General features: G+C 39.4%; 3 protein-coding genes across 5 annotated transcripts in view; all 3 read left to right on the top strand.

Moving 5' to 3' along the window:
- The first annotated feature begins 90 nt into the window (after positions 1–90).
- LOC139944473 (small ribosomal subunit protein uS4) lies at positions 91–4,386 on the top strand. Of its 2 annotated transcripts, none has more exons than XM_071941496.1 (4): positions 91–120; positions 1,251–1,480; positions 1,779–1,965; positions 3,523–4,386. In XM_071941496.1, exons 2-4 carry the CDS (start codon positions 1,270–1,272, stop codon positions 3,698–3,700), a joined length of 576 nt encoding a protein of 191 aa, XP_071797597.1. In that variant the 5' UTR covers positions 91–120; positions 1,251–1,269; the 3' UTR covers positions 3,701–4,386. The 2 variants fall into 2 exon arrangements, with proteins under 2 accessions (XP_071797597.1, XP_071797598.1); XM_071941497.1 differs by having other exon boundaries at positions 120–259.
- Positions 4,387–5,179: 793 nt separating this feature from the next.
- Positions 5,180–12,735, top strand: LOC139944564 (glycerophosphodiester phosphodiesterase 1-like). The gene is made up of 6 exons (XM_071941612.1): positions 5,180–5,563; positions 6,592–6,767; positions 8,056–8,161; positions 8,532–8,624; positions 9,148–9,353; positions 10,584–12,735. The coding sequence occupies exons 1-6, from the start codon at positions 5,264–5,266 to the stop codon at positions 10,720–10,722; spliced, it is 1,020 nt and encodes a 339-aa protein (XP_071797713.1). The 5' UTR covers positions 5,180–5,263; the 3' UTR covers positions 10,723–12,735.
- A 712-nt stretch (positions 12,736–13,447) lies between these two features.
- Positions 13,448–18,125, top strand: part of LOC139944057 (integrator complex subunit 1-like) — a 44,741-nt gene continuing 40,063 nt past the window's right edge. The window contains exons 1-5 of one of the 2 annotated variants that reach the window (XM_071941007.1): positions 13,448–13,578; positions 14,486–14,737; positions 15,145–15,341; positions 16,101–16,238; positions 17,325–17,490. In XM_071941007.1, coding sequence (XP_071797108.1) covers positions 13,533–13,578; positions 14,486–14,737; positions 15,145–15,341; positions 16,101–16,238; positions 17,325–17,490 — 799 coding nt within the window. In that variant the 5' untranslated portion in view covers positions 13,448–13,532. The remainder of the gene's footprint in view (positions 13,579–14,485; positions 14,738–15,144; positions 15,342–16,100; positions 16,239–17,324; positions 17,491–18,125) is intronic. The other variant, XM_071941008.1, reaches the window with a different exon arrangement.

The following is an 18,125-nucleotide window of genomic DNA, read 5'->3' as shown; positions in this document are numbered from 1 at the left end:
GATCGCCTCCCCCCGCCATTAAGTTTGTTTCTACCTGAGCCCCACCCACCATGTCGTCATAATTGGTCGTATGCAACCGATAGAGGGCGTATGTTCTTTCCTAAATTTAGCGGCGTGCGTGTAAGTTCAGTTTTACGATGACTCTGATTCTTCTGAATGTTTCATCATACTTTGAGTCTAATTCTGTTGTTTCCTTGTAAACAAAATATAATCGTTTACCTAAGGTTGAGTTCGGGAATGTTTAGAAATGTACATACGTGTGAGTAGTACACCCCAAGTGATGATTTGTTTAGTTTGTGTGCAATCAATTTCATGAACCTTGCACTGTACTTGTTTGATAAAAGAGGGCGCCCTCACTTTTTAAAAACTGTTTTTCCTGGTATCATGGGTATTGCTAGGATAACAGGAAAATTGTCGCAACAAAAACTCAATGATTTTTGTTTAAATCGTCTCACCAACCTATCTTCTCACCAACCTTTTTAAGAGGTCTTAGATTCTGGTACCACGCCACGGTTTAGTAGGAGACCCATGGTAATAATAAGGTGTATCGCGATTCAGGAACGCATTGCATGTTGGGAAGGAATATGGAGTGGTTTCTATGCAGTTTCTACGACTCGCGCATGCAACGCCTATACCTTTGTGTGGGTTCAACAGCGCCCTCTATTAAAAACAAAATGTTGCTATTAGCGATAAAACTTATAATAATAGGAGGACACGGACATTGGTCTGATCAGAGAGGGCGCCCATTCTTTTTATTTATATTTATGTTTTTCATGGTAACAGCTATAATTAAGCTGTTTCATGTCATAGAAAATGTAATATTTCTGACTTGCAAGCAATTGAAGCCATTGGACACTTTCGGTAAACAGTATTGTCCAAGGCCCACACTTCGTGGATCACAACTTATATATAAAACAACAAACCCGTGAAAATTTAGGCTCAATTGGTTATCAGAGCTGGGAGAATATAACGGGAAAACCCACCCTTGTTTCTGCACGTTTCGCGGTGTCATGACATGTGTTTAAAATCGATCCTTAATTCTCGCTATCGAGAATTGATAATTGTTTTTTATGTTTTCTCAAAAAGTAAAGCATTTCATGGAATAATATTTCAAGAGAAGTCTTTCAGCATTATCTTCTGTAAACCCTGTAAGTTATTTGTAAATCTGTGAACTTTAAAAATGTTCCAATGGCTTTAACTGGTGTATAACAAATAACACTCGTCAATTTCTATTGATATTTTTTTTATAGGTTTCTGTGATTTATCAACATGCCGAGAGTTGTGTGCAGCAAAACCAGCGTGACGCCAAGACGTCCTTTTGAGAAGGAACGTCTTGACCAAGAACTGAAGCTGATTGGCGAGTATGGTCTGCGAAATAAACGTGAGGTTTGGAGAGTGAAGTATACCCTGGCCAAGATCAGAAAGGCTGCTCGTGATCTCCTCACACGTGAAGAGAAAGATCCTAAGAGGTTGTTTGAAGGTAAGACAGTTAGTGCCCTACCCCCTTCTCCCCAAAACCTCACAGATTCTAAGAGGTTGTTTGAAGGTAAGGCAGTTGGTGCCTACCCTCTTCTCCTCTAAACCCCAAAGATACTAAGAGGTCTTTTAACCCCAAGGATCCTAAGAACATTTAAGGTAACTAAGGCGGCTAGTGCTGTAACCTCTCTCCCCTAAACTCCTACCCCTTGGCTTACCATGTCCACCTGAAATTTACTCATTTGATAAACCTAGAGAACTTGTCAATTACTAATCCTATCTGCGACATCTTCACTGTATAGGTAATGCATTGCTGCGTCGTCTGGTCCGCGTTGGAGTACTTGATGAGGGCAAAATGAAACTTGATTACGTCCTGGGTCTACGAGTGGAAGACTTTCTTGAACGTCGTCTGCAAACGCAGGTGTTCAAGTCTGGCCTAGCCAAGAGCATTCATCACGCACGTGTACTCATCCGACAACGTCACATCCGGTTGGTATTTTTCATTTTTGCGTGTGCTTTTTACACCTGTTTGAGACAGGTGCGCCAGAGTCGCGCTGAACCAAATAGATTAGGAGCGACTCTAGGTCGACCTAGATAAATTTTGGTTTCAGTCGAGCAAACTTAACATGATATTTACATTGGCTTGGCTTATGACAAAATCAACGTTTGAAACCAAGGGGCTCCATAGTTGTCCTGCAACAGTTGATCTTTTGTTTTCTAGCGTATCCAGTCGCTCCTACCTGTTTCAGACGTCAAACTTTTCATGTGCTTAATTCAGAAGTTGGTTTGGCGCGACTCTTGAGCGCCTGTCTGAAACTGATGTTATTCCCAGTTTAAATCAGAGAGAGCTTCGTAAAAAGACTGTTGAAAATTAATAAAAAATTAAGATTAAATGAATGAATTGTTTAGATTACCAATTTTTAACTTCATACACTTTTTCACTCCCTGGATCTACACAGCTCGCAAGTTCATTGATCTTTGATTATTCACCAAGATCACTGCAGCAGGGTTACACCCTTAGCTGTATATCTTGTCTGCTGTCAAACTGGTATTGGCTGATCTATTTGAGTGCGTTGTTGAACTTCAAGTTCATGCAAGACCACTTGGGCATGGAAGGCCCAATGTCTTGGCACATTCCTTGTGAAGTTGAATGCAGTCCACACCTCATCTGTTTCAGACAGTGATGATGAGGCCACTTGGGTTTTCAAATCCCTACGTCTCACCTCCCTTCTTTGACTGATCCATTTCTTGCACTCATTCAAGGCCAATGAGGTTGGATCAAAGATCCAATCTTTATGTCTTGTCTTGCTTTGTCTGTCAACTTCAAAGTTGAAAAGAAAACAGGTATGGAATTTTGGATCCATGTTATGAATTTACAAGTATTTGAAATTGAGCAGAAAACAATAAGTGTAGGATTGCTTTCTTAGTTTCTGCAAGACGTTGCAACACACATTGCATTTGTTAAACATCCGACCGTCTGACCATTCAGTATCAACCACTGCAGTTTTGAATGATGGATAAACTATGCCAGCCTGCAATATGATATGTGGTGAATGCATACCCTACACAGTACAGTACACACATGATTGACCACAGATAAATTTGTCCACAGTTTTTCAACTAAGCATAACCTGTGTAGTTGAAGAATTTCAAATGATTATCAACTGAGAACTGAACCAAAAATATTTTTTAAAGTAATGGACTTTTGTGTAGTGTTACTTGCTCAAGGTAAATTTATTTTTAAAAAAAATGCAAAAGTTTTGTGCAGATTTTTACTTTTGACACCATATTGTTAGTTGATTTGTGTTGGAAAGTATAAAGCGAGGCTCAAGACTTACTGACCTCAGGCCCAAGTCCAGTGCTTTTATCATCTGGCCAGACTAGATAAGTCCGTCTGACTTTCAGCTACATGCCTTGCGGTCTTGTGAATTTCCCCACTAAATTTGAGTCTTCTAACTACCTTTGGAGTTAACAAATATGTATTAACTAGAAGTATTGATGTCATTGATTGAGTATTCTTTTATTTAATTTTGATCCATTTTACAGCGTTCGTAAGCAGGTCGTCAACATCCCTTCCTTCATTGTTCGTCTGGATTCCCAGAAGCACATTGACTTCTCTACACGTTCTCCTCTCGGTGGTGGACGTCCTGGCCGTGTGAAGCGAAGGAACATGCGTAGAGCTCAAAGTGGTGGTGGTGGAGAAGAGGAGGAAGATGAGGATTAGATGCAATGCTGAGGAAGAGGAAGAACTCTCTGAGAAATCACACCTTCTCGTGACTGCAGTGCAGACCATCTTGGATATATAAACATCTTGATAGAAATTACAACTTTTAACATTCAACTTTGATAAGCAACCATCTTGTATCATCATCATTACTGAACTTTTGGGCACCATAATGCTTTATTGACTTTGACCAACTGGTGATTATTGCCCATGTTGGAATTGAACCATCTTGTATCATTGTACTGATACATGTACAACAACCATCTTAGGAATGAGGCAATGACCCATCTTGAGATTGTTACCCATCTTGAATCTGGTTCATGAATATCAAACCTACATCTTTACATAAAGATGGCTGCATTGTCAGAAGTCCAGACTCGATACAATTTCATGAAGCATGAAGGCAAAAAATACTGCTTTGAAATGTATTTGCGCAGGGAAATATAAAAATAGTGGGTACCAGTCACAATTTTTCTGAACATTTGGCTAGTTGCCTAATTTTGCTAGAAATTCTTGTTTGAGCATTTGTTTTTTTGCTTACAGGCTTCATGGAACTATTGCTTTGTCATAAATCCAGCAATGTACCTGTTAAGATACTTTGGTAACCTCAGTCTTTTTCTTCCTTAACATTGTGGCAAATAAAATCAACCTGAATTCTACTTTCAGGAAGATGAAAGGACAAAGTATGTTGTGTCGAAGTATATTGCTTTTTTATTTTGTGATTTTCCTTTATCTTTTTACTTTGGTAAATAAAACAATGTGTAAGGGAAGCAATCACTAAAAACAGCCAGCATGGCCGTAGTTTGTATTGTAACCAATCTATGCTTGGGTGGATTTCACAAAGAGCTAAGACTAGGCTTATTCCGAGTTGGATTGAGTTCAAACTTACGACTTGGCTGCAAGTCTCTGAGGACTAGTCTGAACTCTTTGTGAAACCAACCCCTAGTAGATGTAGTCAAAAACATTTCATCTTTGGATTACTAGTCCTGTGCACACACAAGCGCTCCAGATTTTTGGCAATACCTCAAAAATGCTGCAGCCTTTTGATATGAAATTTTTACGGGTTAGTTATATCATGAAGGCCTCCATGGATTTACTGACCATAATCTCCATTATTTTGTTTAAGGATTAAAACAATCAACGATTCCCTTTAAAATGTGGGTTCCCTCAAAATTTTGATCTTGCCTAGCCCCACTTGTGTGGCCACAGTCTTGGCCACACAAGAGGGGCTAGATCATGCTTGTCGTTAGATGTTTTACCAAAGACAGGATATTGGTATTGGTAACCATAGTCTCCAAAAAAAAAACCCAGCCCTCCCATCCCCATCCACTTTTGCATGGCCATGGTTTCCGGGCATCCACCCTTCAGGAGTACGAAGAAGGGGCGGGGCATTGAAAGCGCTACCATGATTTCCATGATACCGTACCTCTCGTCGTCACGTCAAGAGAGGTCGCTGCAGCATCGCATACCACACGGACGGCGGGCTGCTGCATGCATGAGGAGGGTACGGTAACAAACTTCGTTCTACAAAAAAACACATCCAGATTATGACAAGTCTTGAAGATGGCAATGCTAACACTTCATATCGTTCTCTCCAGTATTTTCCACCTTTTCACGGCATTTTCTTTGATATTCTGCCCTCTGTACATCGCCCTAGGTTGGTTAGTTTCAGTTGAATATTGTTTCTATGCAGCCATTACTGTTTTAGCTGGGGCATTGCTTGCATTGTTGGTGTTCAGAATACGGCGGACTGATAAACAACAACTCGAAACATTCAAAGGGTCGGGATGGCCGAGCAGTAACATTGCACATAGAGGTGGTGCGACTGAGGCCCCAGAAAATACTTTAGTTGCCTTCAAAGAGGTAAGTATTTTAATTACTTTAAACCAAAAAAATTAATTAACATTATGGTATAATTAAAAAAGCCAAGGAAAAGATGCTGCAAATCATTCAGACCACAATTTTTTATTATATTTTATTCGTCTAGGATAATTTTCCGTATGGCGCCACAGTACCTTTTCACTCATTGTTTCAAAAAGGGATATCTCATTGAGGTAAATTAGATACTGTATTTATTTCATATTGAATGAAAAAGTGGTGGCGCCATACGGAAACTTTTCCTTAGTCTAACTCTAAACCATTTCCATCATTAAGGTTTATTGCGATTCAGAAACGCAATGCATTGTGGGAAGGAATATGGGGTGGTTTCTATGCAGTTTCTACAACTCGCGCACGCAACGCCTGTACCTTTGTGTGGGTTCAACAGCGTCCTCTCTAGATATTTTGCTATTCGCGATAAACCTTATTGACCGTACGTAGGAGTTGACATGTTCCAAGTTTTGTTAGTTGGGATATTAATATATAATAATATCGAAGTCTTTGCATACATATCTATCAAACAAGACACTCAAGGCGCTGAGATAGGTATTGCAGCGATGAATTCTGAGACCCAATTATTTAGAAAAGATGTAGATTAGCACTACAAACAAGGTGCTACGTCGCATATATAGCAGCCTCAGCCAGGAACACCGGGGGGAACCCCTTCTCTTTTCGATAAGTGTACTAGGTTCTTTTACATGCGTTACACAACACATGGGGACCAACGGCTGTACGTCCCATCCGAAGGACAAACCACTTTTGGTATAACCACCACTTTTGGATATAGGTTTTCTGCCATTTTAATAATTGAATGGTGGTGGCCCGAATCACCATTATTTCCTGGTGACATTTAGTGTCTTTCAGTTATAAAAAATTGAAAGAATATTAAATGTGTTGTTTAAATGGATTATTTACTATTGAGCGCAAAGTGAAATCGGGTAGTCCGAGTTGCTGGACCCACAATCACTTTTATGTTCATATACCACAATGAATATTCTTAATGTATTTCACAGGCCAGCAAGAATGGGTCCAAGTTTGTGGAGATGGATCTTGAGATGACCAAAGATGGTATACCAGTCATCCTCCATGATGCAACACTAGACAGAACAACTGATGGGACAGGACCTATTAAGAATTATACTCTAGCTGAGGTAGTTCGACTCAATGCAGCAGCCAAACATCAACTCAGGTAGTCCAATAAACCATGTTGAGGTTAGTTGCGATAATGTAACCCTCCTCCCGACGGTCAGGGGGAGGGTTACGTTATCGCAACTATGTTGAGGTATGGTGGACACATAGGGCCTACTAATAATATATAGGGCACTATTTGGCTTGGGTAAATTTGATCTGAATATACCCAAAAACCAGTGTACTCTTGTTGTATTTTCACTGCGTACCTGTTTCACAAAGTCCGCAGTGTGAAATGGAAGCGCAGTGCCTAATCTTAGTTCAAATTGTCGGGTGTGTGCACGCAGTCCAGCGAGAATGAATCGGCCTTTAAAATGTCCACCATACCTTAAAACGGCTATAAACTATCGACCCCTGGGTACAACCCACCTATGCACAATGCCCGCCGATCATTCCCACCAGTTTGGGAGTCCATTCCTGTTGGTACATTTCGACTCCCAAAATGGCAGGTTGTAAAAATGTATAGGGGCCTGTAAGTGCATCGCGCATTGTACAAGGGCCAATTTTGTAGATTTTTCATTTATTGGGGTTGTGAAGTCAAAGACTCTAACTTAATCACTGTCAAGAACCAATGGTTATGACAATGAAGAAAATTTTAGTTTTAGAGGAAAGCTCCACACCAGAGAATTATACCAGGGAAAACTGAATACCCAATCCACATATAGTGCCCACAGCATGATTCGCACCGGGGTCACTACGCCAACCTGACCACCGACTAGATTGTCTAGAGACAGTGCAAGTGTGTACTCAGCAAGGTTTGAAAACCTTGGTATTCATATTCACAATCAGTGCTTTCACCAAAATGCACCCAATGCTATCCTAGAAAAGTAGGAGTGTTGGACTGTTGGCTCACCAATTAAAGGAATGTTACAGAATTGGTAAAAAACAAAAATCGTGAAGATCACAGATTTACATCAAACTTACACAGTCTAATGATGATGATAGTAGAAAACATCACTTGAAATATTTCTGTCTGAAATGTCATATTTGATGAGAAATAAATAATCTACCTTCGCGTTAGGAGTTTATCGCTCAGTGAGCGTTTTATTCATTTTTATTTTGGCATCGATGTAATGCAAAATTTGTAATCGTTATTTCACTATTCTCTCACGACCCAGTTGGCCGATTGATCTCGTACTTCTACAGGTTTGTCAGATTATGTAAATGGTGGATTACATAAAGTGCTTACTCTGCCAGCAACTGTTTTGTTAGCAAAAACCAATTCTGTAATGTTCCTTTAAATCTCATTTTTTATGATCATATTTAACATTTTATTTATAATATTTCAGAGACCAATTTGCTCATGCTACAATCCCCACACTAGAAGAAGCGACTGTGGAGTGCCTTGGCCTTGGTCTGAAGATCTTTTTTGATGTCAAAGATTGGTCAGATAAGGTGAGTGGACAAAAAGCTGAAAAATTCTGTTGGGTGCACATTCTGTTGTGTGTGCGCGCGTGTAAAAATATATGACGCTCTGGTACTAATAGGCGAATTGCATTATGCAAAATGAAATTGGCATACATGTACATGAGCTTGTGCTCCCAACACGCAAAGCCAGCCATTTTTACACCCCCACTTGACATGCTCTCCGCCAATAGGAATAGCGAAGCTGCCTGGGGTCTTTATGAATCCAATTTTCAGCTCTGCATTTATAACGGATTGAAACAATCAAACTGTTAAATAAAAATCAAAGGTACAATTTGACTCTAAGATTGATAATGTTTACTGGCTTATTAACAAATGTCTTACTTGTAATCTTTCTTAGATGGTGAATACTTTAGTTGATCTCTACAGAAGACATCCTGCTTTATATGAGCGTGCGATGGTCTGCTCTTTCTTCCCGCCACTAATATACAAGGTATTTTAAATTTGCATGGAGGATAAAGAATATTATTTGGGTTTTTACTCATACACCGATATTTAGCAGCAGGTACCACATCAAATTCAGGTACCAGCTGCTAAGATAAAGGATTCAAACCCGGTCCGTTAGACCAGGTCTGAGGTCATCTTGCAACAAGATCTTTGTTCCTCGGACCTGCCTAGCCAGCTACAGGGACAGGGTCTTTTCCTGTATTGCCCCACAGCTCTGAAACAGCTTGCCCGTTCACATCGGAGAAACACACAACATCTCACTCTTTCACAAACTTGGGTTTCTTCTTTCCTTTCGGACCGGCGCCTTTGAATGTTTCACAAATATAGTGAGCCTACAAGTGCTGTGATATTATTATTGTTATTAACCCAAGCCAAGCCAATCCAAACACTAAGCCTTACCCTGGCCCAAGTGTGACCATTAACTAAGTGTCTGCAAGTGTCTTCTACTCCATCAGTAATACTTCCAATTTGCCTTTCATCATTCAGTTTTGCTTTGATTTGTTAAACAGCTACGTCGGAAAGACAGTACAATCCTGACGGGTCTTACAAGCTCCCACAATTTTCTAGAGAATAATTTTACGACAGAAACGGATCCCTTTTGGAAACGCTGTTTGGCTGCTGCAGGGGACTATGTTTTGATGTGGAGTCATGAAGCTTGGTTGTGGTTGCTGTGTGGTAATGCGACCGTTCTTCTCAATAAAAAATCAGTACACCAGTAAGTCATTTTTTGATTTGATTTGAAATGGTTTATTAAAACAAAAATAATTTTCACAGCCAGTAGGCTGAATTACAGGACTTGTACAAGTTAAAAAACATGATGGAAATTACAATAACAAATATTAGAATACATGAAAGAAATTTCGCAGTAATTGTATGTGACGCCACTCTCAAACAGCGCCCACACTGAGGCAAAAGGAGGCAGCTAATTGGACAATAAATATTCTTAGTGCGCAAAAAAACATGCGCTTTACCATAGAGAACCAGCAGTTTTGCGCATTTTGCAAGGGGTCTATTGTCCTGTTAAACAAACTTTTTAAAAATTGTACAACACTATTTCAATTGGAGTTAGAAAGACATTTTTAGAAAGACATTTTTATCTAAATACAGGGCAGAGGAAAGTTAGACTTGATTTTCATTCAAGGTATGAAATACAGGACTGGTACAGCTGTCAAAATAAAAGACTTTAGGTCTGAAGCCTTTCTCTCAGGCATCTGAAAGCACACCGATTTGTGCAACAAGGGTGTTTTTTCTATCATTATTTTCTGGCAACTCCGATGACCAATTGAGCCCAAATGTTCACAAATTTGTTTTGTATGCCATACGTTGGGATACACCAAGTGAGAATACTGGTCTTTGACAATTACCAAAGGTGTCCAATGCCTTTACATAAGGAAAAGTAACATTTTAAAGGAACACGTTGCCTTGGATCGGACGAGTTGGTCAAAACAAAAGCGTTTGTAACCGTTTTTTTAAAAATGCATATGGTTGGAAAGATGTTTTAAAAGTAGAATACAATGATCCACACAAGTTTGCCTCAAAATTGCGTGGTTTTCCTTCTACTGTGCGAACTAACATGGTCGGCCATTTATGGGAGTCAAAATTTTGACCCCCATAAATGGCCGACGTGTTAGTCGACGAGGTAAAAGGAAAACCACGCAATTTCGAGGCATGTTTGTGTGGATCATTGTATTCTACTTTTACAACATCTTTCTACCCATATGCATTTTATAAAAAACGGTTACAAACGCTTTTCAGACACCAACTCGACCGATCCAAGGCAACGTGTTCCTTTAAGGGAAGCTTTCTATCATCATTATTGTTAAACCGTGTAAGTTTAATGTAAATCTATCATGTCTGTGGACTTTTGTGTGTTGTCCTGACAAAAAGTACCCTATCCCTTTAAGATAAAATAATGCATGCAAATCTGTTTGTTTTCTTTCAACAGAGCCACAGTGGATTATTGGAACCAGCGAGGTATTCAAACTGTGGTGTGGACCGTCAACGAACCAGTAGAGAAAGAATATTTCCATAAATCTCTAGAATGTGGAGTCATTTCTGACAGTGTGCTAGCTACAAAAACTTAAAGAAAATGCCATCTGAACAATGAACCCAAAAAACATATGCAATGTTTATGATTTCTTAATGAAGTTATTCCACCAACTGCCTCTGCAATGCAATAAAACAAAACCAAGTAAAATTTCTTTAAGTATTAAGGATTTGAAACTTTGCTTGGTGCCGTATAATCTGGTCGGGATTGCGGTAGCACCATGTGTACATTGGATGCAATTTAAGAGTGCTATTCAGTTTGGGTCAATCTGTTTGTGTACACCTCAATCGTACAGTCCGCTACATTAGTGTCCACTATATCTCAAAAAGACTAACTGCATTTTAAGCAAGAATATTTCAAGGGAAGTTTTCCACCATGACCATCTGTATACCATTGAATTTGTGTGTAATTATGGAAAGTATAATATTTTCAATTTTACCAACAATGTGTACACCCTTGAAGGCAGTGGACACTATAGACGATGTGACCTATGTTTACATTCAAACCGCCCTCTGTGGACAAAACACTATATACGTCATGTTTCGCCGGGCACTGAGTTGCGTAGTCAAACGAAGATTGCATACACTTTCTAGCTGGCTGCCAAAACACAAAGGTTTTGCCCGGCGGTATGCGCGCGAATCATGTTATGGTTTTCGTGTGATGTCAGAGGTCACATCGTCTATTGGTTGTCACTCAAAATAATAATTAGCATAAAACCTTACTAGGTAATAAGTAATGGGGAGCTGTTGATAGTATAAAACGTTGTGAGAAACAGCTCCCTCTGAAGTTGGATATGTAATAAAATAATACATGTTGATATACAAATATATAAATTTAATTAAAAACAATTCACTTCTAAAACTTTAAGTGTTATTTGTAATTAAAATGTGATAAACAATTATAATTGATTATTTTATAATTCTTCAAGTTTCTTGAACTTGAACACTGTTGTGTTTGTGATCATGACACAAACACTAACATTTCTATTTTTTATTTTTAGATACAAATGTGCCTTTTTTACCATTGGTGTTAAATGTTGAAACGTATGAAATATAGTTTGGGTTTAACTTGCATTTGATATACCTCTCACAGTCTGTACCTCAATTAACTGACTTTTGAGGCATTCTTGGTTCAATTACCAGAAGTTAATGATGATGTGTCAATCAGAGGTCCAGTTGCAATGGAGAGAGTTCAATCTTGCCTGAGTTGATTTATCTGATTGTATGGAACGTGTAATTGTGGTTTTATGAGTAAATTATTAGGAATTAGCCCTTAATCTCTACCTTAGAGTACTTAGAACTCTCCTAAAATCAGTCTAACCCCCTCAAAGTAACAATATGATGAACAAATTTACTGCTTTTGAGGCATCTTTTTGTTTCATCACGAGATTCAATAATGATAAGTTGATCAGAGATCTAGTTGCAAGGAAGACAAGGGTTCAATCTGAAGTTCGTTTGGATGTACTACTTGCAGTACATTAGGAACTATAGGCTTTGATCTCTACCCAAGACCTCTTCTAAGATCAGCCTAGCTCCTCAAAGTAACAATAAGATGAAAACGTTGACTGCTTTGAGTGTTGCCATTAACCCCATTCTCCTAAGGGATTTCTGCGGCATTTCATTTTAATTGAGGTTCCACTCTCTGTTTATTGGTCGTTCTTGGGATCACTTGAGTTGAGTTTCAAGTGTCAGTGTGGAAGTATTTAATGTGAAGGTCCTTGCCCAATTAAGCAATCACTAGACAGAAAACAATGGCTATTTTATGAATATAGTTTGCAATGAGTGGCAACCTCTAAAAGTGTTTAACCCATCTGCCATTCTGGGAGAGTGTTTTAGAGCACAGGAGTAAAGTTTATATTGTGAAGTTAAGTAAAACAACAGTTAACGTTCATTGTTGCTGTACCAGATGCTTTCACATATTGCCAATATTTTCCCAGCCTTATATTTTGAAAGATGTTTCAAAGTCTTCCACACCAAAATGTATTTGTTAATTAATGTCAATTAATGTGTGATCATTTGTTAATGTTTGAATAAACTTTTCAACAGCAACATCGGACAGTTGCATTCAATTATTGAAAAGGGTATCTCGATTATAACCAGTGAGGTCGCTAGGTTGTTGTGGTAGGGCCATATTGGACGATATTGACACTTTACTCGCTTTGTCTTTGAATACCCCCCCCCCCCCAGCCAGTTACAACAAAGAACATTATCCAAGATACTAGCCCTGCATGACCAAACCTGTGAAAATATCAAACTCATTCGATGTATGGAAGGGTCTATTTTAGAATACAGTTAATGATTCCACAATGGCTTTAAAGGCACTGGACACTATTGGTAATTATTCAAATTATCAGCATAAAACCTCACTTGGTAACGAGTAATGGGGAGAGGTTGATAGTATAAAACATTGTGAGAAACGGCTCTCTCTGAAGTGACATAGTTTTCGAGAAAGAAGTAATTTTCCGCGAATTTGATTTCGAGACCTCGAGTTTAGAACTTGAGGTCTCGAAATCAAGCATCTGAAAGCACACAACTTCTTGTGACAAGGGTGTTTGACCAGAGACCAATCGAGCTAAAATTTTCACAGGTTTGTTATTTTATGCATATGTTGATATACACCAAGTGAGAAGACTGGTCTCTTTGAAAAGAAGATGTGATGGATCGCGAATGCAACTTCCCACCCTTTCCAAAGGAATCTCCGCCCCGGGGAGGGCTAAACTTTGAACGCGCCAAAATGCTGCAATGCCTTGGCCACTCTAGGAATGAAGACAAAATGGCGGCGCACGCGACTGCCAAAGCAAGAATTGTGCTGTAAATACGTGACAAGTTTTGCCCTGAGTACCTCAGAATGGACCGTAATAAGCCACTTGGAAAAAAGTTACCCGGGAGAAGAAGTAAGTGTCTTGATATTTATGTGGAAATAGTGCTGAATTGATTGTCATTTTGACCCTTGAGTTCAACTTTCTTTTTGTTGAAGACAAGTAGTTCCTTGCGATACACAACAACAAACGTATCGCGCGGGGGGATCGTGGAGGGGAGGAGCACGTTTGTGGGGTGTGGGTCATCTCAGAATTCCGATGATGTTTGGAGCATTCCTCCATGTTTGGAGAAAGCTTACAACTTGTGGAAGTCCCTTTAACCATAGAGAAAAGACCCTTTGGATAATCTTCCGGACGTCGCCACCAATTTATCCGCCGTTAATTAACTCCAAAACCACTGAATTTTTTTCTTACCTGAGAAGAAGGGTTACCGCGGATATTTTTCCGTATGGCGCCACCACTTTTTCACTAATTTTTCCAAATAGGAATATCTTATTGAGTTGAGGTAAATAAGATATTATTTCACATCGAATGAAAAAGTGGTGGCGCCATACGGAAACTTTTCCTTATCAGTAATAACAAGACATAAATCAATGTTTTAAAATGGCATATTATTAATGCACAGCTGAGTTAGTGATAAACAACTTAGAAAAAAGGTGAAAGCATTCATAATTTTCTGGCTAAAATTAAGTTTTACTCATAGGTTTTTATTCCCCCCCCCAGATATTTTAAATTTTTATATTTTCTCTGAAAACTATTTTTTTTTTTTTCTCAAACAAAGTTGTCACCAAATCCTTAGCTCCCGCAGAGTCCTCTTGACACAAAAAGACAAGATTTGGATTCTGTGCACAGCATACTTAAAGTGGCTACCTGTTTCATTGAAATATTTATGATGGATGACAGTGCATGGGGTTTCTTCTTCCATGGTGCATGCTAACTTTAAGTCTCAAAATTAAACTTTTTTTCTGATACCCATAATCAGCAGTTCTTCCTGCAGGAGAGATCATTGCTCTCGGTTCCAAGTCACGATCTGGAGGCGGCCAAGATGCTTCCGATATTCGCTCCAGCTCTGATTGGAAACGAGAAGCCCCAAGCTCCTCGAGTGGTGGACCACCACACAAGATGGCCAAGGTCTCTGGTCAAACATTTACCCCATTGGGTAGAGGAGCACCGGAGAGCAGCAAAGCTGGGTCTAGTGAGCACATCGTCAAGCCAGGCATTAAGACAATAGAAGGTTAGAGTGCAAGTTGATGTTTCTAACTTAGATTAGAGAGGTTTGCGGTAACACCATGGTTTTGAAAAGAACCGATGGTTGACAAATCAACGTTTCGATCAGTGCGCTCTAATTGTCTTCAGGAGAACTCAGAAGACATTGAGTCATCAACCTCCAGTTCTTATCAGAACAAACTTTACTCTAAAGAGATTTTCACAAAGTGCTACTGCAAACCTCTACGTTGGTATTTAATATTGATGTGTTTTTAGGTAATAAAAAAAATTGCCAAAGTTTCATTGTATTGTATTGTATTGTATTGTGATACTTCCAACATGCAAAGTTTCAAATGCTACTTCTTTGGTTCTCAAAAACAAGTGTACTGGACTAAAATGATTATTTATCTTTCTTTGTGTTTTCTATTTCTTCAGTACCTGCTTCTGAGTTGGTTGATCAAGTCTTAGATGCCGATGCAGCAGAAGATGATGATCGCATTGATGGCTTGCTGTGTGGTGGTCTCAAGACGCTGAAGAGCACCCGAGCCAAACCAGCATCTCAGCTGTATCTCAGCCTAATGTACCTCGCTAAGATCAAACCCATGCTGTTTGAATCGGAAGATGTTGTAGATGTAAGGAAGATACTTTATATTAAATTATTACTACGCCCGCAGGCATGACATCCATCTTGTCTGTTCTATGAGCAGGCAGACAGCTCTGTTGTGGTCTCTGCACCAGCATCACTCCTAAGGACTCACACTTAGCTCGTTTTCTGTCTGCCCCTCAGCCTCACCCCATGAATTGGGTCAGACGGAACTTATAAACAGTTCTGGATGTCTGATATATCATGATGATGCGGTCTAATCTTTACTCGCTTTCTATCAAAAGATTAATATTGAGAAGACATTTCAACCCTAGCAGAGTCTTTCTCAAAGGCCTTCAAGAAAGACTGCTTCAGAGGTCAAAATTTTTGCAATCAGCTAATTCTGAGAAAATTGCAAACTGCCTACCAACCAAAAGGACCTATTGTATAAATGCAAAAAAAAATTAATGACCAAACATTTCAACCTTAGCAGAGTCTTTCTCGAAGGCTTTTGTGCCTAGCCTTTGAGAAAGACTGTTAGGGTTGAGATGTTAGGCCATTAACTATGTTTTTGTTTTTTTTGCACTTCTTTTTTTCTTCATACATTGCACTCCCAACAAACCACGAACATACAAAACAAAATACATGGACAACACATACATGTAGAAACCTTATTAAGAAACAATTTATAATTAACTATTTTTTGCACTTATTCTCTTTTCTGATTTATAATGACTAAAAGCCCAGCATTCGTCTGCCGAAAGTTTCAAAAGAGTGGTTTAATTGTTGATGTTTGTTTTCCTTTCAGTATGTCTGCAGCCTTCTGAAAAGAGACATCAGTCTAAGTTTTAAGAGCAAAGGAAATCCACTTGTATCAGTGCTAGCCTGTAACCTCCTCATGCATGCATATCTCTATGAAGACAACTGGCCAAACGCATTCGTTAAGGTAAGACCCTGGCTAGTATAATATTAATCTTGTGTTTGTTCTTGTGCTTTTCATAAACACCTTGTTTGATAGGTTAATTTATTTTGTTTCACTCAAGTTCTGTTATTTTTTAGTCACAAGTCGGTGAAAGAATCCACACACCTGTGACTACTTTTGAACTGTCAAAGCAATGTTGATAGATGATGGAAATTTCTCTACTCTAGAAGTCTCTTCCAGTGAGTCTCATGAATATTGCCTTCCTCACTTTCCTTCTGTTGGTGGAATCCAACTCTCAATTGTCTCCCATCGTCTTCATTTCTTAAAGCAAACTAAATTATACTAGCCAAGAACCCAGTGGAGAGAAGATAGGGAAGGAAGTCTTTCAGTTTTAGGTGTGGGTGGAAAAGCCACAGAAAAATATTTCAGGGAAAACCCATGCAATCAGGTAGGAACTGAAAAACCCAATCACATAGTGCCCCGATGGGATTTGAACCAGGGTCCTAGAGTTGGAAGGCCAGGCAAGATACCACTATGCAAACCTGACCCCCCCCCCCAATATCAACCTCTTAGTATTTTTCAGCCCCTCCCCCTCATCTACTCGTAATCTAACCTATTTTGTCGATAGATCATTTTCTGTATATGGCCCCAGAATCTGGAACAATCTTCCACAATACATCAGAGATACCACCTCACTGTTAACATTCAAGACACTCCTGAAAGCTCACCTGTTTTAGGAGGTGTATCATCAATAACGATTCTTCTGTTGGTGCCCATACATCAGACTTTAGAGCAAACTTTTGATTTTGGCGCTGAAGTTTCCCGAACATAGGATTCAAACTGTCTCTAGCTTCCGGGCAACCTCCGTAGTCTAGTTGGTAAAATTGCAATGGTCGTGGGTTCGAATCCCACCCGAGTAACATGCCTGTGATATATTTTTTTTCACAGGACTCGGGGGGTGGGGGGGGGGAAGTACTGAGTACACAGTGCTAAACACACATCAGTGTGTGGGTAAAAACCAAAACTAATATTCTGTATCCCCGCTGCAAATTTAACATCTCTGATATAAGTTTCTTGATTGATTGATTGATACTTCACAATTCCGTGCAGGTGTACCTTGAAGATGCAATGGGGGAGCGGGTATGGGTAGATCACCCAAGCTGTCGTGAGTTCTGTAATAACATCCAGACTGCGTTTGGTACCAAGCTACCACCACGCCACCTCATGCAACCCATGGAGCAGCTACGTCATGCCAGCAACACACCAGATCCAGCCAGTAGGTTCAAACTTGCTTAGGTTCTTCAAGGGGCAGTCTCTTGTTAGAAAAAACACCCCGTTTCAGTCCACTGGCTATAAAATAACCCAGGTGTCCCAGGCCTGGAATTACATGAGGGCTATGGGCTCTGTTGCCCCATGTCTTGGCTTTGGTGCCCTTTAAGATTTTCCAATGGAAGTGCCCTTTGCAAAATGAAAATGGCCTTGCCCTATTCAACATGTTCTAAGATGAAATTCCATACCTGGTGTACTCGGGCTTCTAATCTGTTGTTAACTCAAAAAAAAAGGTATTGTGTATGATGTTTTACAAAGCATTGTCCCAGTTTTTACAACTTGTTTTGTTAGGTTTTTCAAGGGGCAGTCTCTAGTAAGAAAACAAAAAAATTGGTTGTTCCTGTCACCTAGTTATGAAAAACAAGTGTCCTCAGGCTTCAAATCTACAATTGACTTCAAGGGTGTTTTGTATGAACTTTCTCAAAACATTTTCCAAGTTTGTTCAACTCCAGTAATTGATTTGTACTGATGAAATTTTTTAACCTGTGATGCACTCTTTCAAAAGTTTATCATCGTTACCCTTGATTCAGAAACGTTCCCTGCTACCTTTAATATTTTTGGAAGCCAATCAAAAAGCTAATT

This window comes from Asterias amurensis, chromosome 11 (genome assembly GCF_032118995.1).
Source record: "Asterias amurensis chromosome 11, ASM3211899v1".
Classification (NCBI taxonomy): domain Eukaryota; kingdom Metazoa; phylum Echinodermata; class Asteroidea; order Forcipulatida; family Asteriidae; genus Asterias; species Asterias amurensis.
Note: the sequence above shows the minus strand (reverse complement) of the source record. Positions and strands in the feature narration are given on the sequence as shown.

Excerpts from the sequence above, each read along its gene's own strand:
- LOC139944473 (XM_071941496.1), top strand. The coding sequence starts at position 1,270 with ATGCCGAGAGTTGTGTGCAGCAAAACCAGCGTGACGCCAAGACGTCCT. Across the intron at positions 1,481-1,778 it reads TCCTAAGAGGTTGTTTGAAG|GTAATGCATTGCTGCGTCGT; the intron begins GTAAGACAGTTA and ends TTCACTGTATAG. Across the intron at positions 1,966-3,522 it reads ATCCGACAACGTCACATCCG|CGTTCGTAAGCAGGTCGTCA; the intron begins GTTGGTATTTTT and ends TCCATTTTACAG.
- LOC139944564 (XM_071941612.1), top strand. The coding sequence starts at position 5,264 with ATGGCAATGCTAACACTTCATATCGTTCTCTCCAGTATTTTCCACCTT. Across the intron at positions 6,768-8,055 it reads GCAGCCAAACATCAACTCAG|AGACCAATTTGCTCATGCTA; the intron begins GTAGTCCAATAA and ends ATAATATTTCAG. Across the intron at positions 9,354-10,583 it reads AATAAAAAATCAGTACACCA|AGCCACAGTGGATTATTGGA; the intron begins GTAAGTCATTTT and ends TTCTTTCAACAG.